Genomic DNA, 26667 nt, shown 5'->3' with positions numbered 1-26667 from the left:
ATATGTATTTGCTACTCATCACCGCCCTTTTGGGCTCAGCTTACTCGTTCCCAACGAGCACTTTGAACAACGTCACAAGGAATACGGATCTGGCCTCCCAGTATGTCCTACCCGGAGAATCATTCCCCACGTTCTACGATGTCAGTTTATTCATTGATCCTGCCAATACCGTCAGTTTCAACGGGAAGGTCAGCATCAGAATTATCCCCAGGATTGCAACAAATGTTATCGTTGTCCAAGCCATGGAGATGACCATTAGAAGCATTAGTGTTTTTACTGACAGGAGCAGCAACGAAAACTTGTTTGCTAGTTTCACTCTAGCAACTGATGATACGCATTTTTTGAGAATCAGTACCAGAACACAGCTCCTTCCAGACCAGCCGTATATTGTGAACATTGATTATGAATCTAAATACGCGCCCAACATGTTCGGAGTATATGTATCTACATACCAACAAAATGGACGAACTGTGTAAGTATTTCAGTGATATTCGTAGATTTTATTGACTAATTCTCGGATTGTTTATCTCTATGAGTTCGCTACAATTTAAGAGTAAAATAAAAAAATGCTGCTATATGTATGTTATACGCATTCTTATCTGCGTTTTTAAATAATATAAATTTCTCTTTTATTAATACTAAATTACAGTGAAGTATTTAAAGTTATAAAATTGGCACAAGACTGTTTATCTGATTTAATTTGGCAAACTTTTAGTCTCCGATAAAAATTCAGAATAATGTTTCAGAAATCTGGTAACTTCTCAACTTCAACCAACGTTTGCCCGCCGTGCATTCCCTTGCTACGATGAGCCGGCTATCAAAGCTATTTTCAGAACTACCATATACGCACCAGCAGCCTACACGGTTGTTAGGCACAATACTCCCGAAAGAGCTGTCCCATTGAAGTGAGTTTTCTAACATCTAATTATCTTCTTTTTCTCCACCTTATCCCACTAAGTGGGGTCGGCACAGCGATTTTTTTTATTCCGTTTTTCTACCAGTCGTCATCTCAACACTGACTCCTCTCTCTCTCATATCATCATTCACACACTCCATCCATGTCTTTCTCCTCTACCTTGCACAACCATTTCCGTACATCTCTTAGTCACATGCATCTAACATCATTTCTAATATCTCTATTTATAATAATAACCGTTATTGCACTTCTTAAATTATAATATATTTGCTGAAGATATGAAAACAAATTACATGAATAATACATAATTTTGACTCAATATAACGCGTAATATTGTCACTTTCACTTGCACACAAGGGAGACGTTTTGATCGATAATATAAGTGACAAGCGCCAACCGCAAGATTTTTGATAAAATAAATGCATTGGTTTTGTTGATCTTCTCCATATCTATTTGAATTCAATTACTACCTGTTCATAGAATTAAGAAAACTGTCAAGGTACGCTTGTGCAACAAGGCATATTATAAAGTTAAGGATTATTTACTAGATGGCACTATGTAGGAATGAGGCGTTCGCTCCTGGCCTTTTCATTTTTTATTATTATTAATTTTTTTTAATTGTATTTTTTAACTTGTGATTTCGTTAATTGCAAATATTATAACTTATTTAAAAAAAAAGAAAATATTTGAGAAAAAACAAAAAAAAAAAAAGCCCGCTGAGTTTGTTTCGCCGGTTCTTCTCAGGACTGTGGCTTTTTTTGGAACCCTTGTAGAGTTAACATTGTTATTTATATTTTGACATTCAACAAGTGTGTTATACTGACATCTAAGTTGAAATAAATTATTTTGAATTTGAATTTGAATTTGAACAAACCACCAAAATTATAATTTGCACTGAAAATCACCAATATTTTTATTTAGGGAGGACGTGGCGGGTTACGTGAAGCACGAGTTTGAAGACACCCTCGTAATGTCGACGTACCTGCTCGCCTATCTCGTGTCGAACTTCGAGCACGTTAGCAACGAGCAAAACCCCATCTACAGAGTCCCCTTCAGGGTATATTCTAGGCCAGGAACCCAGACCAACGCAGCCTTCGCAATGGACTTCGGACAAAAGAACATGGTCGCTTTGGAAGCGTACAACGAATTCCCTTATGCTTTCCCTAAATTAGATAAAGCAGCCGTTCCCGATTTTGCTGCGGGTGCCATGGAGAACTGGGGTCTTGTCATTTACAGGTAAGTGTGTACACATTATGATTATTTAAGTGTTTCCCAGATTAATTTGTAATCGTGAACCATTTGTTTACTTGTACAGTTTCCAAATCACTGCTGAGCTGCTAATGTCTAATCTTTATTGTTTAGCGAAATTGTTAAAACTCAACACAATTAATGCTACTTTTAAATTTTTGGTATTATTCTAATTTCAACGAGTCACTAAACACAAGGTGACTAAATGCTGGCTTTTCAAAACAAGTATAGATAGCCTGATTTTAAAGAGGACAATTTACTTAATTTTTCAAATTCGTTAAGATATCCCTAGTTATTCATAATTTGTAATGATTTGTAGAATACCACCACATGTCTGATACTTTTGTTTATGTTATATTTTATGGATATGGATACAGAAGCTAATCCAAATACAGGGAAAAGTCCCATTTAAATCTATAGTTTCGGAAGCATCTTAAACATAATTTAAAAAAATCCTAAAAAATACTGCTTTAGCTTCATTAGATATTTAGAATTTTTTTTGTAACATTAATTTGTTTTACATAAGTCATATACAAGGTATAAATATAGAGTTATAGACATATTGGTAAATAGTATAATCCTGAATATATTCAATACGTACAATACTTATTACATTATATACGTATAATATTTTTTCTCAATATAAATATATGGAAATGAGTACTAATAATGATTGGGCAAGTTTTGAATATAGTTGTATGAATACGAACTCTAAGGGCTAGTTTTGAAAATATTTCGAATATACCTGTATTGAGAATCTACAGTTCGCCAGAAACTACTTTAGGATTTGACAAGGCCATAAGTTTTAATACCACTAAAATGAGAGAATTCAATATGGGTCACAATGTGATCGGGTGTCTCTTTCAGGGAAGTGGCATTGCTGGTGACGGAAGGTGTAACGACCACAGCGACCAGGCAGAACATTGCCAGGATTATCTGCCACGAGAATGTGCACATGTGGTACGGCAATGAAGTGGGTCCGCTGTCCTGGACTTACACTTGGCTCAACGAAGGTTTCGCAACGTTCTTCGAGAGTTTCGCCACTGATTTGGTAAGTTCGTGTCTCTGTCTGGGCTATGTATGGAGATAAATCACTACCTTACTATCGGTGTTTACCCTCAGACACAGCCCACTGAGTTTCACGCCGGATCTTCTCAGTGTGTCGCATTTCCGGTCCGGTGATAGATTCTGCGAAGCACTGCTCTTGCTCGGGCCAGTGTTAGCAACGGTTTGAGCCCCGTGAGCTCACCTACACGTTAGGGCGAAGCTAATATAGCCTCTCAAGGCTATCAGCTTAGGTAGGAAAAAAAATGGTGTTAATATCATTAGATGTCAGAATATTGATTGTAACGCGGGTAATTGCGGACTGTACATGGGAGGCTTAAATTTTTTTTTAGTTTTCTTACCTGAACGAATCATAACCAGTGAGATCTACAGGAGAATCAAAGTCACCGAATCGAAAAGATGATGAGCCAATGGGTAGGGCATTTAGATCAAATGAGGAAAAATACTCTTAGGCACGCTACACACTGAGAAATGTATTGTGCAAGGTTCTCTGCTTAAACCAATCACCTTGTCACAAGCTCGCTTGCTGAGGAAATAATCTCTATGATTTATTACGATGATGCTCTTAAGCGTTGTTCATACAGGGTTGGCATAGCCGTAAATTTTCTATAATAGTACAGTCAAATAATAATAAATAAACTATTGCTTCACATGACAGGATGTTTGTGAGTCGTAAATATATAGGAAGAGTTACCCGTCATGCAGTTTCTTGCCCAATCTGAAAAATGTAAGACTGTCTAATACATCTTGATATTAATACGTGAAGCAAAAACTTTGTACATCTTTTTACTAAAATTGCGCGGACAGAGGAGTATAAAATTTCCCACACATAAAATATAGAGAAGGAATGCAGAATGTTCATATATATTTTTTAATCATTTAAAAAAAATACTTTATTCAATAAAAAAAAAAAACATTACACACACTACCATATATTTGACATAACACATGTGTTATACTCTACTTTGTTTATTGTCAACTTTTGGTCAAATTGAGAATAGGTTTATATTATTTGTCTTTAATGCGAGTATTATTTGTCTATAGTGTAGTCTTGGTGAAATTTGTGAATATAGAAGTATAATAGTCTTTGATAATAAATAATAGCTTAAAAAAACTAACAAAATACGCTTTTATAGGAAATCCAACTAAAAAGTAGAAAATAAACTTTCATAGGGTGCATGGTATAAGTAGTTATATTTTATGAACAGATATGAGTAGAAGGGTTATTTTGATGATATCCTGAAAACCAGTTGAATTTTCTGTAAAAGCGTATTTTGTTAGTTTTTTCTAAGCTATTATTTATTTTTTATTTTTTAGTTGAGTTTCAGTTTTATCATTCCTTTTTTTTTTAATTTTTTTAAATATTGAATTGTCATCGGTCCTTAATAAGGATACCAAATTTCGAGTTAATCCGACGTTTTGAAGAGGGTCAAAATTATGTTCAAAGATTCCGTTACAAACATACATACATACGTCTGAAGCTAATAAAAGCGTATTAATAGAACCGTAATAATGTTACTTATAATTTCAATTAATTTTAGTCGAATTTCGACTACTGGGGGACCATTAGTTCTCTTAAATTATATTAATTTATTTTGGTACAGGTACTTCCGGAATGGCGTATGATGGAGCAGTTTGTGGTGACCATGCAGAATGTGTTCCAATCGGATGCTGTTCTCACTATCAACCCCATGACGCACGCGGTCTACACTCCTTCTCAGATCATGGGACAATTTAACGCCATTGCCTATCAAAAATGTAAGATTATTAGTATTGAATTGATCTCTAATTCGAATACAGTGTGCAGAGTTCATAATTTGTATGAAATGGAATCGTTTGCGTGCGTTTGCCGCTAGGGGCGCTGTTCCAATTGCATACAAAATTGGGTTAACTTTTACGCTATCGAGAACGTTAAGAAACTCGCACTAAGCACACTGATTATTAAATAGGTTTAAGCGAACTGCCATTTTGGCCGATGCGGATATTTCTTCTGGTTTTATTTCACAGAATTTTACATTACCCTTAATTTGTGTACTGAAAGTTATTGAAGGTATCTTATCTCAAATAGTAATGTAAGTAAAGATATGGAATATGAAAATCGACAGTCGCTTAAGTAAAATTCTATAAAATCAAAGCTACTCAAAGAGTGGTTGTTGTGTAGTTCTGAATACACAGACCCGATTATGATGGCTTAAAAGTTTCGTCTCAGCAGACAGTTTATCGTGTCTGAAGCGGTCCAAGCCACCGCCCTGCCTATTTCTGCCGTGAAGCAGTAATGCGTTTCGGTTTGAAGGGTGGGGCAGCCGTTGTAACTATACTTGAGACCTTAGAACTTATATTTCAAGGTGGGTGGCGCATTTCCGTTGCAAATGTCTATGGGCTCCAGTAACCGCTTAACATGAGGTGGGCTGTGAGCTCATCCACCCACTTAAGCAAAAAAAAAAACGTCCAGTACTAACCACTGCCCATGACGGCTTTCCGAGTGCCTAGTGGTTACTGAAGATATAAAGACCCAATCTTCAAACCAGAACAGGCTACTTCCCATCATAAAAGACTTAATGAATAACGCAAAACTAATAAAGCTAATGTAAATTAATAGATCAAGGCAGTTAGTATGCTATGCCAAAGTTAATTACTGCATACATGAGTCATAAAAACCTATCTTTCACTCGGTTTTCCCTCTTCGTGTTTTTGTTACGTGCGAGATAAATCATACGTCAAAGCTGAAGTGACAAAGAATTACATATCAAAAAGAACGTGTTTGTTCGGGCCATAGAACCAGCGATCTTGGTAAAATCATGTAAAACTTTGCTGTCAATGACGTCAGTGCCAAAACGGGGTTACGTTGACTTCAAGTGCCGCAACCTTTTCAGCGCTTAGTGTTAAGTTAAGTTAAGTTTAGTGTAAGTTGTTTGTAGACTACGAATCCCAACAAAACATTGATTGGATCAAGATATTGTTTTATAGTAATTTATTTATAACGATTAATAGACCGCAATGCAACTGAAAACACTTTACTGGTGGTAAGACCTCTTGTGAGTCCGCACGGATAGGTGTACGTTCACCCTGCCGTGTCTGCCGTCTGCAGTAATGCGTTTCGATTTGAAGGGCGGGACAGCCGTTATAACTATACTGAGACCTTAGAACTTATATTTCAAGGTGGGTGGCGCATTTACTTTGTAGATGTCTATGGGCTCCAATAACCACTTAACACCAGGTGGGCTATGAGCTCGTTCACCCAAAAAATAAAAAAGTGTTTTGGCCTCTTTTAAACTTTGATGGATATAAATAATGTTTCGTTGAATTCAAAGTTAAATAATCAACATTTAAAATTGACTAGACGTAGGTGGTAAGTTCTAATTATTGCTACAACTATACTACTAAGTATACTAGCAGACGCGAACCTAACAGATCATAGTTACCTTTATTCACGGAAACAAAAAATGCACAGCTAATTCACGAAATGAAAAACCTATAGCTGAACTAAATATTTACTGCACATATTGCTTCATTCATCCTTTAATGCTCTCAATCTACTGCCATATCACTCACTGTTGTCACGAAAAAGATCTCAAGCACAAAATCGCACTGTAAAGTTTTTGTATAATGACTACTAATATAATAAGAAAAAAACGCGAAATGTTTTCTTGAGGGCTTTGGTTAGTGATATTGGCAACGATTGATTTTTTTAACTTACAGTTCGTTTGTTTAGTATTCATTGTATAAATCGCTAATCTTTTGGCCCCAACCTGAGTTATGGTTGATGGAAACATCGATGTTCTTGTTATCGAAATTGAGAAATTGCTGGATAGACATTTATCTCGGTTATCTATCCACACTTCGTGTGCTATTTTATGTCCCAACTACTTGGGAACTGTGTGGTCTAAAATAGGCGTAATCGGAAATGAAAACGAAGTTAGTAGTAGCCGTGCTAACTTTTTTTAATTTACTTAGAGTTATTTTAGAGAGACTTTACATTTTATGGGTCTTATTGGCGCTTAATCAGAAGTTCAAGAGTCTTGTACTGGTTTTAGAAAATTTTGTCAACTAACCCGGGTCGAGGCCGCCATCTTATTTGTTTCTGCCAAAATGATAAAATTGAAAAACAAAACGCATGCTTTGATAGCAAACTGGTTAATGGGCTGTGTAGCGACAATAGATATGCCACACTTGAAATCACTATTATTATTTCTGGACTTGAGATTTCAGTAAAAATATAACATGCTTTTATTTCAAAAAGAAATTGGCGTGTGTATTTCTGAATCAGTAATCGTACACCTCTATAGGATAGTGGGGTCAGGGAACAATATTCTGAACCAATCGCAACGGCACACGTTTCTTGCATCACACACAGCTCGATAGTTTTATTGGTGGCGAAAATTTACACAATGATACCAATAATAAAATACAGCTACAATCATTTCAAGGTTCGACATTTTCTGCTGCAGATGCGTGAAGAGGCTGATAAAATAAATTGGGTTATTGCTTACGCATGAAATATTGAAGTTATCCGGCCTAGACGACGGGGCAACGCTTTTTTTTTTATTGCTTAGATGTGTGGACGAGCTCACAGCCCACCTAGTGTTAAGTGGTTACTAGAGCCCATACACATCCACAATGTAAATGCGCTACCCACCTTCAGATATAAGTTCTAAGGTCTCAAATATAGTTAAAACGGCTGCTCCACCCTTCAAACCGAAACGCATTACTGCTTCGCGGCAGAAATAGGCAGGGTGGTGATACCTACCCGCGCGGACTCACAAGAGGTCCTACCACCAGTAAGTAGATGACGCAAAGCCGTAATCGCCCGAAACATGTCTTTTCGGATCCTTCAGCTTCACTCTGGATGCTTTTAAGCTCTTGAAGCACCGGTCACCGTCTTCGTGAGAAATCGACGTGCCAACTAACCAATAGACACAGCCCACTAAGATTTCGATCCGATCGCAGATTCTGCGAAGCACTGCTCTTGCTAGGGCTAGTGTTAAATTCTCTCTGGTGGAGCCCGTGAGCACAACTACCCGCCTGGTTGTAGCCCTAAAGTTACCAGCGAATTGGTGGGAAAAAGAAATGTTTTTTTGTAGTTTAATCGAAAGATTTCGTTACTTAGACAGATCAAACTAATAAAAGTTTGTTAAATTTTCTTTTTCCTGTATCTTTCTTCTTGTATATAACTGATAAAAACGGTAATTTCTTTGACAGCCGGCTCGGTGATCAGAATGTTGCATCATTTCCTGACACCGGAAATATTCAGACGAGGTCTCGTTATTTACATCATTAACAAGTAAGTAAATATATTATTAACATCTCTAAATTATTCTGAAATGCAGCTTGAAGTTTTCACTCAGTCGGATAAACAGTATTCCAACGCAAAAATCCGTGACAAACAATAGAAAGTATTTTGAGAGAGAGAGAGAATACACTTTATTGCACACCAAAACATAATTTACATTAAAAAAACAATCAAAAAAAGCAGATACATTTGTACAATAGGCGGTCTTATCGCTAAAAGCGATCTCTTCCAGACAACCGTTTAATTTGCAGAAATTCTGGAAAATATAAAAATATAGCAGGTATGTTGCGGTGTACTATAGATAATTATTATAGAAAATATATACATAGTACTTATTATTTTTAATAATTATAAACGGAATAAAGACGTGGTAATTCTTAGGAAATTGTAATTGGAATAGGTAATGCTATTAAATGATAAGGAACTGCGAACACACTAGGGTATCAGCAACTAGTTAGAAGATATTCTCGTATTCATTAGCCGGATCAACTATCTGTTCTAAAATCCTCAGGTGTAACTGGTGTGCTTAGAAAAAAACCTTTCTCATCATAACACTCAGATTATTCGTTCTTAAATTCGGTTTTAAGATATGTATCTTTTAGAACTCAAGATAAGTATAGAAAGACACAAATCCCTGAGTAGCTATTCAATTGGAGGTAGATTTTGTTTTGTAATGCGATGACCTTCAGTAAATGCGCCTATTATATCTTGTTGCTGAGGATGTAATTGATAAGAACCAGTTGTTAAAGCGCGCGAAAGTTAAAGTCAAACTTTAAATCGGGAACATTAGTTGGGTACGTATTTCATTAGAAAAATTTATACCCGCCTGAGATTCGAACACCGGTGCATCGCTCAACACGAATACATCGGACGTCTTATCCGTTAGGCCACGACGACTTCTAAAACTACTGAGACCTTAGAACTTATATCTCAAGGTGGGTGGCGCATTTACGTTGTAAATGTCTATGGGCTCCAGTAACCACTTAACACCAGGTGGGCTGTGAGCTCGTCTACCAATCTAAGCAATAAAAAACAAAAGTGAGGTGATGATTTCATTTTGTTAACCTGTGATAGCTCCCGTCGTGCTGCCGGGCCGTCAGACTTATATGCTGCTCTCCAACAAGCCCTGGATGCGTCCGACCACAGCATCCCGTACTCGATCTCCAATGTGATGAACAGATGGGTCAACCAGGGAGGGTTCCCAGTGTTGAACGTGAGAAAGAGCGCCCCGAACGCTAATTCGGTCTTTATTTCTCAGGTACAGATTTTTTTTTTTATTATTTTTCTTTCTATTATGAATTTCTTATCTCTTCTTCAACCCGTGTCTGCTGAGTGTAGGTATCTTCGAATACACCCCATTCTCTTATCACTAGCTCCTAAATTTGCTGTTTTCAGATCATGTCAATCTTGACCTGTACCATTATATGTATCTACAAATTATTATTAGCCTCTGTTACCTGGCCTAGAAGCAACACGACAACAGTTAAATAATTTTGAATTTATAACAAAGTCGACAACTGGAGTTGGGTGTTGTTAAAAAAAAAGTTTGATTCGATGCCTGGACGTACTCACAGCCTACCTGATCTTAAGTGGTTACCGGAGGCCATAGACATCTAGAAAGTAACGCTGCCACCCACCTTGAGACATGAGTTCTTAGTCTCAGTTTTTACTGTACAACGGCTGCCCCACCCTTCAAACCAAAACGCATTACTACTTCACGGCAGAAATAGGCAGGGTGCTGGTACCTACCCGTGCGGACTCACAAGATATCCTACCACCAGTAAAAGCTTACCAGTAAAATTTTCGCAACCACGTGCGAAGCTTATGTCTACCACGAAAATAAGCTCTTAGGGTGCCACTTAGTCCATCTGATGTTGAACTAAGAACGCGTGAATATAACGTTGAATGGCTAGGGTTGTCTTCAATAATCATAAATTAGACCAATGCTGATTATAAGCTATATTATTCAATTTGTTTGCAATTTTTTTCCTCTTTCCAGGAGCGATATCTCACAGACCGCTCTCTGACGTCAACGGACCGTTGGCATGTGCCAGTCAACTGGGTGCTGTCTTCCAACATTGATTTCTCTGACACAAAACCCCAAGGTTGGATCCCACCGTCGTTCCCTGCCACCTCGATCGACATTCCTGGATTGGCAAACGCCGAATGGTTCATTTTTAACAAGCAACAGACTGGTGAATACATTTTAAAATTTTGAAAGTTCGAAATATTTGTACGATGGTTAATGTTGGTAGAAATTAATATAGTAACTGTAGAATTCGATTTTTACCAATCTCTATGTTTCTAAATGAACCGATTTAGTTGAAAGAGCATTTTTGAATAAAACATTTAGGAACAACACGAGAAATCTCTTCCAACTTACATATCTTGTTAAGAAAGCAAACATTTAGCAATTGTGGTTTAAACAAAATGTAATGGATAATATATTTATATGTTATCGCTTAGATAAGAGGATGAGCTCACGACACATCTGGTGTTAAGGGGTTAGACACCAAAACATAAGTACCGCCATCCATCTTGAAATATGAGCTTTATAGACTCAACTTTTTACAATACAACCGCTGCCCCACCCTTCAAACCGAAACGCATTACTGCTTCACGCCAGAATTAGGCAAGTGGTGGTACCTACCCGTGTGGACTTGTAAAACATCCTACCATCCGCAAAAAAATATTAAATATATGAAAGAAAAAAAAATGTGCATATTTTATGACACATGTATCAAATGTATATTAATATGACACACGGAATAATTTACATGTAAAGAAATTCTATATAAAAAATGAATAGAAATCAGGCCGTCTATAAAAAGTACCGTTGTGGCTACTTCGAAGTGGACTACTTGTTTTGGTTGTTCTCAACTGAAATATTATTGATTGTGGTTTCACTTAAGCTTTCAGTTTCAAAGATCTGTACTTATTTCCAAAATTAACGCGTCTTCTCTACATTAGGCTACTACCGCGTGAACTACGATCCGGAGAACTGGGCGGCCCTCGCAAGAGTCTTACAGACCAATCATGCCGTTATCCATCTCCTCAATCGCGCTCAGATTCTTGACGATTCCTTCAACATGGCCAGAAATGGGCGCCTGGTAAGACTATTGTAACAATATTAATATGAACCGAGCGTTTTAGTTTGTGATAGTTGTAAAACTAACTTATATCCAATGAAGATAGTATGGGCCCTCGTGGCGCAGTCATACCTTTTTCATTTTCGATTTCGATACAATATAGGACAATATTTACTTCGATTTTCGCGAGTAGTAGCGACGGCGTCATCCAAAAATACAATTAGAGAAAAAAATACAATAATTATGAATATTGGTCACTAATTACTACGTATTAGCGAAGGGTTAAATACATAAATAATTTCAAAAGAAAATCAAGCGTACTAATGTGTACATATATGCTAATTTCCCTTTAAAGGTTAAGCCACAGTTTTCATCATTCGAAACTCTTTGCGTTGCCACAAAAACAAAAATCTACAGCAAAAAAGTTGCCGCTTTAATTCAGTAATGTTTCGGAATAAACAGACAGACCTTCCCTACCCATTTATTTGCCATCTTAATTAAAAACACGACATCGCGTTCGTCGAGCCAACGAGAATTCCATCGCACTATTTGCCGTTCCGTTTTGAAAATGCAAAAGGTAAAAAAATGTATTTAGCAGAATTATTTCTATTGAATGAGAGCACAAAGAGAATCCCGATGTGAACGCGACTGGAAATAAATAACTTCGCTGCCCCGCATAGCTGACGGCTTGTAAATAATTAAAGTGATTTGTAAAGGGTTACAGTCATCTTATTCCGGGTTTGAAAGGCTGTTAAACAATGCAATGGAGATTTCAACCTCATATCTCAAGATAGGTGGTAGCGCTCGCGTTGTGATATCTATAGATTCCTGTAAACCATTGACACCGGGTGTGTCGTAAGCTCATTCATCCATATGAGCTATTTATAAAATAGAAATGCATCCAATTTTAGGCCACTCTTGGTAAGTTACTGTAAATCTATAGACATCTATCTATAAACATCTTCGAACATGCGGTCAAAGTCTTGGTTTCTGAGTAGTTTTTAGTTTCAAGACCATCCTTGAAACTGTAACGCAAGGTTCTCTCTCGGCATAAACTGACGAGACGGTAGGACCGATACTTAAGAGCTCATAGCATGCACTATCACCATAACTTAAGGTATGTAGGAATAACGGAAAGTACAAAAACTTCTTCTTCTTTTTCTCCACCTTATCCCAACGAGGTGGGGTCGGCACAGCGATTTTTTCTATTCCATTCTCTACTATCAGCCGTCATCTCAACCCTCACTCCTCTGTCTCTCATATCGTCATTCACACACTCCATCCATATCTTCTTCGGTCGACCTCTTCCTTCTCTACCTTGCACTGCCATTTCCATACATCTGCTAGTACAAAAATATCGGAGGGTAAGTGTAATGGAAGTAGTAGCGGTAGCTAGAGCAAGTAAGCGCCATAGTATACTCATATTTACTCTTGTTATTTTTTGAGCTATTTTATTGAACACAATCCATCCAAAGATATCACTCTGGTTCGACCCCTATATCCAACCACCCACATTCAAGTATAACAAGCTTTGAATGTGCTTTCCCGTAACAGAACTATTTCATATGTGTTTTTATTTTCCAGAATTACAACCTTCCCTTCGAGATTTCTCGATACCTGATCAACGAGAAAGATTACATTCCCTGGGCTGCCATTAACCCTGCCTTCAATTACTTAGATATCGTTCTAACCGGATCTTCAGTATACAATTTGTTTAGGGTAAGTGCTTGTCTCGTCTTCAATATTTCTACAATCTTCATCCGGGTTTTAGAGTGTTGGAATCTATCTTCAGAATTTACCTAAGGCAATTTATATTTGCCAGTAGATTTGTGACTCATCTACTAATTTACTACAGTATATTATTATATTGACCTTAAAGTAAAACCTAGTATACAGATTTCCAACTTCTTAAATTACAAATGGTAAGTGGCTCTAATATATGTATTATACATGACTGTGCAATAATTATATTATTATTACATGGTTTCATTGAATTTTTTTTTTTTTTTTTTTTTTCCCTACCTATGCTGATAGCCTTGAGAGGCTACTTCAGCTTCACCCTAACGTTAGTAGGTGAGCTCGCGGGGCTCAACCGGAGAGTTGCTAACACTGACCCTAGCAAGAGCAGTGCTTCGCTGAATCTACCACCGGATCGGAAACGCGACCCACTGAGAAGATCCGGCGAGAAACTCAGTGGGCTGTGTCTATGGGTTAGTTCGCTCGTCGAGCCCTTCGTCGCAAGCGACGGGTTCGACGAGGACGGTGACCGGTGCTTGTGGTGCCTAAAAGCACCGTTAATGGATCAGGAGGATCCGTAATGACGTGCTTTGGGCGACGTCGACGGTTTACCATTCGGTCTACTGGGTCGGGTATGTAATTTCCAGCGGCTACGATGAGAGGGTTCTCATGTCGTGCCGCCTTCTCAAAATGGCGCAGCGATGCCGACTGTAGATACTTACTAAAAGAGTCGAGCTCCAGGTCGTCGTGGAGATCCACATTCCTAAGGAACCAAGGCGCTCCGACGGCTATCCTGCAGAATCGTGATTGAATAACCTGAAGGGATTTCAAGTTGGTGCGGGCTGCGTGAGCGAACACTACGCTTGCATACGTCATGACGGGGCGTATACAAGTTTTGTAGAGAGTTACCTTATTACGGAGGGACAGTTTGCTTCGACTACAAAGCATTGGATAGAGTCGTCCTAGAATAAACGCGGCGCGGTCGCGTACCGTTTTTATATGGGGACGGAATGTCATCCCTCTGTCGAGGGTGACGCCTAGATATTTGACCTTCGAGACCCACGGTATGGGCTGGCCAAAGAGAGTGATGGGACTAACGGCGGAGGTGTTTGCGCGCCTACTACGGAGTGGGATGCTCGAAGTGATGTTCGGAGGGCGACCCCTTTTGAAGAGCACCGCTGCGCTTTTCGTGGGGTTGATGTCTATTCGCCACTTCCGGAACCACTGTCCCATGGTGGCTACTGCGATCTGGAGTCGCCGATGAAGCAGCGACATCTTCCTACACGAGTAGTAGATAGCCGTGTCATCGGCGAAGAGCGCTAGATGGGTCTCCGGAGACCGGGGTATATCATTGATATACAAACTAAATAATAACGGGGAGAGCGCGGAGCCTTGCGGGACTCCGGCAGTCAGTTGACGGGGACGAGAACGAGTTCCCTCTACTCGATATCGAAACGAACGGTTCGACAAGAAGTCTCGTATGATGAGCACGAGTCTGTCTGGCACTCCCATGTTGTACAGTTTATAAATTAAACCGTTGTGCCAGACTTTGTCGAACGCCTTCGCGATGTCGAAGAAGAGGGCGCCGGTCGGGATTTGTTTACGCCTATTTAGTCCTATCAGAATGTGCTCCGTGAGGCGGTGCACTTGTTGTACGCACGAGTGTTTAGAGCGGAATCCGAACTGTTCGTCTATGAGAATTTTGTTCGCGGTAACAAAATCCCAGAGGCGTTCCCTAAGGAGCCGTTCGTAGATTTTTCCTATCGTCGAGAGGAGACTAATCGGACGGTAACTAGAAGTTTCGTTTGTCGGTTTGCCCGGCTTATGTATACCGATAACGTCCGCTTCTTTCCACACCGCGGGAAAGATGCAGTGCGTCATAGCGGCATTTAAAATTGTAGCCAACATTGCTATCAGTTGGACTGGCAAAAATTTTAGCGCGCGGTTGTGGATGCCGTCGGAGCCTGGTGCCTTCCTAGGTTGGAGGTTGTGGATCGCGTCTCTAACTTCGTCCGTGGTAATGGGGGGTAACGCGTCCGAGGGCGGCAGGGAAGCTCTGCGCTCGACCTCCCTGTCGACTAACTCGGTGTGTTCGGGGTCCGCGTGTTGAGTGCTGGTGGTGCACTGCTCTTGCACTGCATCGGCCAGCAGCTCAGCCTTGTCATCGTCATCGAACGCCGGTGGTTGGCCTGAAGGGCGTAAGATGGGAGGCATAGTAGCGGTAGTTTCGGATTTGAGAGTCCTAGCTAGTCGCCAGTATGCTTGGTGGGAGGGCGCGAGTTGTTCTAAATAACTATGCCAATTATCGTTACGCGCGTCGCTTAAGCGGGAGTGGACTTCGCGTTGTAGACGACGCATCTGAATCCGGTTTGAATGCGTGGGAAGACGATCGTAGGCCCGGATTGCCGCGTTCCTAACTCTTAAGAGATTCCTAAGATCGGGGGACAGTCTGATGCGGTGGAAGCTGTCCTCCACATCGACTTCTTTTGAAGATCTAATGATCGCGGAAGAGATGTGATCGGTAATGATGTTTATGGATTCGACGGTGTCCTCGGGGGATGGATTCGAATCCGGGCCGTAAGGGAGGATTGGCGGAGCGGCGTCGGCTAGGCACGTGCCCAGCTTGTTCCAATCCACCATGGTCCTCGTAACAGTGACTGGGTTGTGAGGGCGACCGAGCTGCATAACGACAGGTCGGTGGTCTGAGTCGAGCTCTGACATTGCTTCGATGGAACGCAAGCGCAGAGTTACGTTCCTAAGCAATGCCAGGTCTATAGTGCTCGGACGGAGCGCGATGTTATACGGATAACATGTTGGAGTTGGGGGACCGACTATTTCGAAGGTGAGGTCGTCTATAAACGCGTCGAGACGCCTACCGTTAACGTTTGTACGATGGCAGTTCCACCTAGTGTGGTGGCAATTTAAATCGCCTGCCAGGATGACAGAGTCTCCCATGCCGAGCAGTGACTCGATGTCACTGCTCAGGAGGGGCTTGTCCGGGGGGAGATAAACGGATGCGATGACGATCGGCTGGTGTCCCGTCAGCGAGATACGGCACACTGACGCCTCGATATGAGAGAGCGAGGGAGTATCGAGAGGGACAACGTGCAGGGCCCGCCTATAGTAAATGGCAGTCCCGCCTTTGGAGGCGGTGAGTCTGTCATTCCTAACCATGACGTAATTCGCGACTTTCGGGTCACGACGCGAGGGCTTCAGACAGGTTTCCTGCACTAATAGAATATCTACAAGATTGTCGCGGAGGAATTCAAAAATTTGATCGCGTTGCCGCGCGAGTCCGTTAGCATTGTAGAATGCTAACGTAAGGGAATACGGTTTTTCTCTACCTTTTTGCGCCATTGATTACCGGTAAAGATTTTATAACGTACGCGACACGGACTCATAAACGTCCATGTGATCGAACGCGGCCGCGAGCCGCTGTTCGGGGGTTGTCGACCTACGGATAGCGTCAGCGAACGATCGCAGACGGTCGAAGTTCACCGCGGTGACGAAGTCGCGCACGAGCGCGAAGTCGTTGGCGGCAGAGGGTTGCGGGGGACGGAACGCGGGCGCGGGGCGAGGTGCGAGCAGGGGCTGAGGCGCGGGGCGTGTCGCGAGCGGGGGCGGGGGTGCGGTTTGCGTTCCTGCCTTCGTATACGGCAGCGGCTTTTTCCACGCTGAAACCGTGGGAACTGCAGCCGGCACGAAGGCAGGTTTCGGCACTGAGGGTGCCGAAGTCTTTGGGCCGACGGTTCGCGGAGCTGGGTGGGTTGGGCGTTTTCGCGGAGCCCTGGGACATCCACGGTAGTTCGCGGGGTGCCCTTGCTTAAGGCATAGGACACAGCTGGGAGGTTCGGTCGCGGTTTCCCTATCTCTAACGCAATCTAACGTAGCGTGATCGCCGAGGCATTTCACGCAGCGGGGGCGCGCGTGGCAATTGCGCGCCGAGTGGCCATAGAGTTGGCACCTGTAGCACTGCCCGGGAGTGCCACGCTTATGGGGGGCTTCGATCGATATCCCGGATAGGCCGCAAATTGTCGTGAGACATGCGATCTTCTTTTTGGCCTCCGGGGTGGGTTCTAACGCCACGAGTATCATATTATAGGGCTGTTTGCCCCGCCCGCTGTGCATCCGGTGCACACTAACTATCGGGAGGGCCTGAGCGGTCAGATCCTCCTTAATGTAGTCTATTTCTAGCTCCTTAGGGACTCCGCGTATTACTACGCGGAGCTCGCGGTCCTCCTGAAGAGCATAGGTGTGGAAACCTATGTTCTCCTTTCGGAGGTATGCTGAGAGGGCCCTATGGTCGCCCGGCGTTGCGACCTTGATCTGAATCCCATGCGCGACGTTACGCGCATGGGTGTAGTTAATTTTATTTGCCTGAAGGGCCTGGGACACGCGATTCCACGCTGTCTTCTCTTGAAGTATCAGCGGGGGCGGGGCAGCTACTTTGGGAGCGGGCGCGGGCTTGGGACGCGGCGGTGGGGTTACGCGGCGCGCGGAGTCCGACTCCGGTGTAACTACTACTTTTGGTCGAGAGGCGGACGCGGATTTCGTTTGTTTTGTCGTGGAGTTCCGGGACTCCACGGCGCGAGTACGCTTTTTACCGCGCGTTACGGTTTGGAACCCATCCGAAGTTCCAGGCTGAGGGCTTGACGCGGATTCGAAATCCATCTCCGATTCGGTATCGGAGCCTGAACTTGAAATGATCGAGGTCGCGGCGGACGTAGCGCGTGATGACGTAACCGACGCGGGCGCGGGGGTGGGGGTAGCGCTAGGCGCTTCGTGAGTCGCATCGTTGGAACGTGCGCTCGAACTTAACGCGGCGGCGGGGGGCGCGCGGCGTGCCTCCGAGGCACGGTTGAAATACGCGGCGACGGACGCGGGGGGGGAGGGATTGCCACGGGAGGCCCTATACGCTAAGTACTCGGCCCTAATTGACGGGTACCTATCCCGGAGGAACCCGACAATGTCACTAGCACTTTCACTGACACAATCTTCACTCATCTTGCTGTCTTCTTGCCCGGGGGGGGCGGCCCCGGGACTTTTGTTGAACTCGCCGAAAGGCGAGGCCCCGGATAGGATTTGTAACCCCCCTGTGCTGCAGGACAGCAAGGAGCAGGGGGGGGGAATGCCTATGCCGTGAAAACGGCAATCGGCGGGGAAAAGGAAAGGAACCCGCTCGGGCTGTATAGTGCTACAGCAGGCAGAATCGCGAGCGGGGGTCTAGTCTTGAAAAAGACTGTTGTTTTTGGGAAGGGTTAGGAAATCGCTAGCCTGTGAGTGCCACAGGAAGCTGAACGTAGCGATTGGTTTTGCCTTGAAAAAGGCAGTTGGTAAGGGTGGGTTCGCGGTTACAAAACTTTAGCGCACAAAAATGGACCTCGATACGCAGATCGCAAGCGACCAACGGATCGGCACGTCCGCACTACCGAATTGTACGCACGATGTATTCACGGTCACTACACTGTCGAGCACAACTGTGAGTTCAGAGACGCGGCTCGCAAGCGGGCCACGGATCGGAAAGCACGTCCGCGCACGACCGAGTCGTGAGCGAGAATGTTTCATTGAAAATTTGATACGAAACTTATATATAGCCTACACAGCAATACAAAACCATACAAAAAGTGATTTCTGCTCAAAACTAAGCGGCCTTAGTCAAGCAAGCAAGAGTTTTTAAATTAATTCAATTTAAAATAATTTTCTTTAAAAACCAGTCTGGACTTATTGACATAATTATTGTTAAGATTATAAATATCATGATAAGATTATAAACTGAGACTTGTAACACTGTATTCATTTTATCAATGCATAAGGGTATGATATTTCTAAATCATTAGGATTTTCATAAGATAACTGCAAAATCAGTATTACGTTACCAATTCAATTGTCTTGGAACACATTAGTGGTTTTACCAAAGTTGACTTGGTTAATACATATTTATATAAAATATAAACAGGAGTATCTTCTGACACTGACTGCACCTCTATATGACGAAATTGGTTGGGAGGCGACTGCCAACGAGGAGCATGTTATGGCTTACCACAGAAATATCATATTGGACATCAATTGTCGTCTCGGAAACCAGAGATGCGTCACCAGAGCCCAGGAACTGTTGGAGCAGTTCCGAAATAATCCAAGTAAGCTGTTTTCTGGTTGCAGTATTCAAAGGATATTTTAAATGTCTTCCTACTTTACTGAATGTTAGCGATAATTTTCTCTGGTTTTGATCTAAGAAGAAGCTTTCCTTCATAGTGTCCCATGTAACTATTCATAGATTTTTCTCATACTGGTGGTAGGACCTGTTGCGAGTCCGCACGGGTAGGTACCACCGTCCTGCCTATTTCTGCCGTGAAGCAGTAATGCGTTTCGGTTTCGAGGGTGGGGCAGCCGTTGTAACTATACTGAGGCCTTAGACTTATATTTCAAGGTGGGTGGCGCATTTACGTTGTAGACGTATATGGGCTCCAGTAACCACTTAACACCAGGTGGACTAAAAAAAAAAATATAAATACAAACTCAACTAGTATTTCGTTACTGCATTTCAGATTTTTGCTAGATTTATTCTTTTTTACAATAGCTTCTACCTACCACTTTAAACAATATGTCTTGAAAATTTTATCGGATTGTGTACTTAAAAAATAATTAACCAATTTTTTTTTTCTTTAGCTCAAAGACTGAACCCGGATTTACAAAACACAGTGTACTGTTCCGGTCTACGTGGCGGTGATAGAGATAATTTCAATTTCCTTTGGGAGCAATATTTGGCTAGCTCTGATTCAAGCGAGCAAAACATCCTCCTCAATGCTCTGGGATGTACTTCGAACCCTGAACTGCGTACCTTGTAAGTAAAATCTTATAATCCTTTACAAATTTTACAATTTTAATCTCCTCTGGCCAAAGAAGTTTTTTGTGTACTAACAAACTAATAAATAAACCGTATTGTTTTTTTAGTAACCAATAATTTGGAGCAGGTCTATTAATTTTGTCATTTGAAAAATAATAGCACACAAAATTTATTAGAGCAAAATAAATGAGAAAACAGTATATAACAATTTAAGCAGAATATATTGTTTTGAAATTGGTATCATTCATCACGTCACACGTCACATGTCTAAATTTATGCAACAGAATTTTTGGGTGGCTTAGAGTAAAAAAGTTATTATTTATAATTTTTTTAAATGGATAAAAAGAGTTTTAGAAGCTCCGTAACTTGCAAATAAGTTTCAATTGTTTTATTTATTTATTTTTATTGCTTAGATAGGTGGACGAGCTCACGCCCACCTGATGTTTTTTTAATTTTTGTATTGCTTAGATGTGTGATATCACAGTCCACCTGGTATTAACTGGTTACTGGAGCCCAGGGAGGGTGGTGGTACCTACCCGCACGGACTCTCAAGAGGTCCTACCACCAGTGAATCGTGTCTTGTAACAACAGTTCGAAATGTAATTTTTACAATTTGATGAAATTAAAAATGTATGATACCCCATACAGGCAGTCGCGAGTGCCATTGATCCTCAAGTTTTGTACACCAAACATTGCAAGCCCACGAAATTTCATATCATTAAACTGATACTTAATTTGATGAATGTTGTTTTATAGCTATTTTATGTTACACATTAATCTCAGTTTGGGGCTAAGAGCGATGCGCTTAGGTGTTGTTATTATTATATTTGTAGTTTTTTTTTTTATAATTATACTGGCGACCCGCCCTCGCTTCGCTTCGGAAACATTAAAACACACATGAAAAAAAAAGTAGCCTATGTTCATCAGGGACAATGTCGGCTTCTAATGGAAAAATAATTTTTCAAATCGGTCCAGTAGTTTCGGAGCCTATTCGAAACAAACAAACAAACAAATCTTTCCTCTTTATAATATTAGTATAGATTATTCTACTATATTTATTTAAAATCTTATTAAAAAAATACAATTTCAAAAAAACACTGTAATATAAAAATAGATTGCAGCTGATGGCGGTGTCTACGACACAAGCCACCAGTGGTTAAGACTTTAGAGTGTGAAACCTCTTCACAATGTGCGCTGTATCGAGGATAATGCCTTCTGTATCAGGGCCCTAACTAACTCGATAACAAAAGTTTCTTAAGGTTTTGATCAAACTTTTCACTATCACTATCAACTATCAAGCCGTGTACCGACACAACTATTGAAACAATGATGGTTGAATCAACATGCCACATGGCGGTAGTCTCGTGGGTCTGGTCTTATATAATACGTATTTATTTATATTAATGTTATAATATATTACATTATTATTATATAGTGTAAATTACACTTTATTCATACATTTATGTATATGATAGGTTTTATGACTAAATACTGTTAATTGTAGATTATCAGTATTTAGTCATGAAACAATTTTTCAAATTTTGTCATTAGCTACATGAACCAAGTTATCGATGCCAACTCACCAGTGAGGGAACAAGACCGGCACACAATTCTCGTCTCTGTCATCAACTCTAGTCCAGAGAACATGGACGCTGCCTTAGAATTCGTCATTGAAAACTTCCACAGGATCCAACCGAGGTGAGATATTTTTCTTTTTTTCAGTTCTAATTCAGGCATCCGCCGCTGGACAAAATGCTTCCTATAATAAGTACCACAGGGCCAAATCAAAACTTCTGTTCTGACGGCGTACTTACAGTAAAACTTGGGAACAAAAGCATTGCCGCGCTGATATTATTTTTAGATTTTATTGCATTGCTGTATATCATTTGTGAATCATGAAGCCTTTATTAATAGGTCGAAAATTAATTCATCTATTAATACGTAATGACAAACATTTTTTTTAACTTGTGTCTATTTATTGGATAGCAGATGAATGTAATTAATAATATAAATGCCGCCACCCACCTCGAGACATGAGTTCTAAGTCTCCATTCTATATCAGTAGCTGCCCCACTCTTCAAAAAGGGACGTATTATTATTTTATGGCAGACATAGTCAGGGTGATGGTATATACTTGTGGGGAATTACAAGAAGACCTACCATCAATAATTACAGAAATTACATTTTTTATAGATTAGATTCAGTTATTGGAAGTCAAGATTAGTTAGGTAGATTGAGTCAAGCACGTTTTTCATTAGAAAAATTCGTACCACACACCTTGATACCTGAAATTCCTTAATTGTATTGTTTCACGGCTGAAAAACCAAAACTAGTGACGGAATAGGCGGATGGTGTTAATTGGATGGTACCTGTTCTCTCTCACCTTTATTTTCTGGGCCTAGCTCACCGATTCCCCTGAACGCTCGCCCAAGCGTTCGATCCTCCCCGAGGTCAGAGCCCTGGCGGGGTGAATAGGTTACCGCGGTCATTACTGCAACCATACGTACGACTTACCCCAAAGATACCTGATCGACGGAGCCTTCGAAGTGAAATGAATGCTCTAGAAAGTTGGCCGTTTCGGTAAGGCGGACCTGTAACTAACTCTTTTTTTTTTAATTTGCTGTTTCATTTTGATTTAGTCGCATAATCCTTTTCGTTACGACAGCAAGATAATTTACTTATGAGCTAATTAGAAGTACAACCATAATGCTGTCTACCAAGTATGAACGAGGGTTGAAGCTGTATTTTGTTTCTCAGGGTGCAAGGCCTCACCGGGACCACTAACATATTAAATGCCTTCGCAAGAAGACTGACCACAGAAACGCATGCTGAAAGGGTAAGAATAATACCAGTACACAAACAACTGTAATTGTAAATGTAATTGTTTGGACAGATTATTGTAGAACATCAGCTTCCTTATCTATATATATAAAAATGAATTACTGTTGGTTAGTCTCGCTAAAAATCGAGAACGGCTGGACCGATTTGGCTAATTTTGGTCTTGAATTATTCATGAAAGTACAGGGAAGCTCTAAAAGGTAAATAAATATCAAAAAGCTCGGAATTAAATAAAAATAACAATTTTGTTTTTCCTATGATGTGTCCCGCCGTCGGACGGATTCCTTTTGTTTATTATTTATCGATTGAGGCACTACGAAGTCTGCCGGGTCAGCTAGTTATTATATAAATTTCTTTTCATAGATAAACCAGCTGATCAGTCGTCACCAAGCCATCTTAACAGCTGGAGAACAAGCATCCATCTCAGCTATCAGAGAGCACATCGCAGCTTCGATAGCTTGGGGTAAAGACAATGCTGCTGTTGTAGAGGACTGGCTTGAAGACAACTACGGAGAACCCAAGCCGGAGGAACCATCCGCAGCACATTCTACGACGGCTGGTTTTATTGTTTTGCTATCTGCTTTTGTCGCTTTCTTTAACATTCATTAATCATAGTCTTTTCGTAGCTTATAAGTTACGAATACAACAAATACTTATCTTAACAAATGTCTAAAATATCAAAATAATCGTTGCTAGCTAATTGGATTATTTTATTTTATTGTTTTTTTTTTGTGTCTGCCATCATTGAATTTATTTTCAAATATTTTACAGTCAATACTCGTGTCGTATTTCTTCCGTAATTCTTTCAATATTCACTAATTGTAACAGTTGTCCAATAAATTGCACCCATTCATTTATTATTACTTCAGAAGCGAAGTATGAATTGTTAAGATAAGTTTAAATTTGAGTACAGTTTTGAATATACCTATAAATAAGATGTAAGTGACAAGATTGACTTGTATATTTTTGGACACGTTTAAATAAATTCAAAGAAGTTTTATAAGTATTTATTAAATGACTGTGGAGGCATTTTTGGAATTCCTTAAAGAAAATTTTAAATGAAAATAATATAATGATAATAAATAGCGTAATGTAATATTAAATATTTATGTAACTTAGAATTTTAATTCACTAAGTGCCAACAGAATAGGTGATACAATTAAGATGTTTTTGTTGTTATTTAAAACTACGTAATAAATAAAAATCCTAAAATAAAAGCCTGTTTGATTTGCTTGTAAATAGAGAATCCATTTAATTAAAGCAAGCAATAGTTGGAGGAAAAGTATGCAAAGTCTTGCAAGTCGATGCGTACCTCAATGAAGGCAGAAAGAAGCACTTGGAGAGAAATAAATAATATAAGTATATTATCGAAATAACCTTTCTACTCATATCTATTCATAAAATATTTATAACTACTGATACCATGCGCCCCACGATTTTTTTACAATAATATTATTTTTTCTTACACTATTTTTAATTCAAATTTATTAAATATATTTTCAATTTTTTAGTTGGATTTTCTATAAAAGCGTATTTTGTTACTTTTTTAAAACTATTAGGTATTTATTTTTCATTTTTTATTTGAAATTCAACTTTATCAATTATTTTTTTCAATTATTTTTTAATATTGAGTTGTTATTGGTCCTTAATAAGACTAAGTATACCAAATTTCGAGTTAATCCGACGTTTTGACGTGGGTCAAAATCATGTTCAAAGATTCCGTTACAAACATACATACATACGTCTGAAGCTAATAAAAGCGTATTAAAAAAGAGTAGAAACATCACATCAGTAATCCACATAGAAAACACTTTTTTCATTTAATTTTTTAACTTCACACCCCACATTTCGTAAAGCAGGCGGGATTGATAATCCCAATGTAAAAAGGTTCTATGATAATAATATGGCTATGAAATTCATAGAATTTAGAAAACAACTGACTAGGTGGAATGTTATCAGACCTATCTTTTTTTGAAATTTCAGAGAACGGATTCCTAGCTCTGAAGCTGAAATGTAAGAAAACTGCTAGGTAGAAATTTTATTTCATAAATTCCAACAATAGTCACATGGATTCTTAACGAGTGACGTACGTGTATTTCAGAAGTACGCGCAAATGCTATCTACAAGATAATATTAATAATTTTATCTGATAGAACTTGATAAAGTCAATCAAGTGTATCGGCAGTTCCCGTTCGCTGGAATATTGAGAAGATATCTCTAGATTTAAATGATCTTATTATTCAGAAAGCGGTATATTATATATCGTACAGTATACTATGTATAGTGGTAGTTGGATTGCCTCCTTATTATAGTGGTAACTATCTATATATGTAAAAATGAATTGCTGTTCGTTAGTCTCGCTAAAACTCGAGAACGGCTGGACCGATTTGGCTAATTGTGGTATTGAATTATTTGTGAAAGTCCAGAGAAGGCTTAAAATGTAGATAAATATGAAAATCCTAGGAATTAAATAAAAATAATAATTTTGTTTTTCTTTCAATGTATCCCCGTCGGACAGGTTCCTTTTGTTTGTTTTAACTTTATTTTATACAAAAGTTTAGGTATTTTAGCTATTGATTGAGGCACTTCGAATTCTGCCGGGTCCGCTAGTTTTTAATATAAAAATAAAACAAATAATCGTTTTTTTTTTAAATTTTAGAATATTTTAACTTTTAATTAACTTTGACATGCTACTGTGTAAGAAAAATGTATGATATGTACTATGGCATGTTATTACAAAAGTTAGCGTAACTCATCACAATTCTAAAATGTTGCAATACTATGACAATACTTGTAAAAATTCTAAGAAATCTCTTATCAAGTATCAAAAAGATTATTTAGCTTCGTTTTTGAAAACATTACCTACAGTACAAAAAAGGGTTTTGAGACTGTGTCAATGAAAGCCATAATAAGAAATTAAGATATTTATTGCATACTTAAATTAAATGTTCAAATAGTTGACCATCTACGTCAACACACGCGTCACAACGCCTTAAAATCCGTCCGACAAATTTTTATTTAATTCCGAGTGTTTTCATATTTATTTACCTTTTAAACCTTCTCTAAACTTCCACAAATAATTCAAGACCAAAATTAGCCAAATCGGTCCAGCCGTTATAGAGTTTTAGCCAGACTAACGAACAGCAATTCATTTTTATATATTAAAAACTACGAATGTTTTGGTCCTATTTGGAACTGCAATTAATAGTTATGCTACTTAAATGGCTAATAAAAAAAATGTGGGGATATGTTCACATTTGTAACCACAGTATCTAATCATAGGGTGTAAGGTATGAAATTACAACAATTTTGCAAAAAATTGATGTAATTTTGAAAAAAAAAAAGAGCTGGATTTTTATTTTATTTTTCCATGGGTAGTTATCAACCCGACCATACACCGGTATCGGCTTATTGTTGAATTTTGGGACACGCTATCTTAAAAGTGAAAAAAAATCTTGAAAGTTCTTTATCTTCTTTAGTCTGTTTTTCCGATTATTTGTGGTTAGTAAAACCGTTATTTATGCTGTAATTTGTATTGGCAGTCCGAATAAACGTTATGGGCTGTATATGTTCCAATAATCATTTAAAAACACCATACATCGTTCGTGTTACATTTACGCAAAAAAAAAAACCGTATATG

General features: G+C 39.7%; 1 protein-coding gene across 1 annotated transcript; it reads left to right on the top strand.

Moving 5' to 3' along the window:
- Apn2 (aminopeptidase N) lies at nt 1–24235 on the top strand (the record flags this gene model as incomplete). Its single annotated transcript, NM_001043369.1, is given in 15 exon segments — nt 1–472; nt 747–905; nt 1838–2152; nt 3032–3215; nt 4834–4987; nt 8429–8510; nt 9594–9777; nt 10519–10714; nt 11490–11629; nt 13193–13327; nt 19302–19482; nt 20012–20186; nt 21741–21887; nt 22947–23025; nt 23391–24235. Coding segments are annotated over 15 exon segments (2847 nt in total). The 3' UTR covers nt 23637–24235.
- Between the last annotated feature and the right edge of the window lie 2432 nt (nt 24236–26667).

This window comes from Bombyx mori, chromosome 9, assembly GCF_030269925.1.
Source record: "Bombyx mori chromosome 9, ASM3026992v2".
NCBI classification, from domain to species: Eukaryota; Metazoa; Arthropoda; class Insecta; order Lepidoptera; family Bombycidae; genus Bombyx; species Bombyx mori.
Note: the sequence above shows the minus strand (reverse complement) of the source record. Positions and strands in the feature narration are given on the sequence as shown.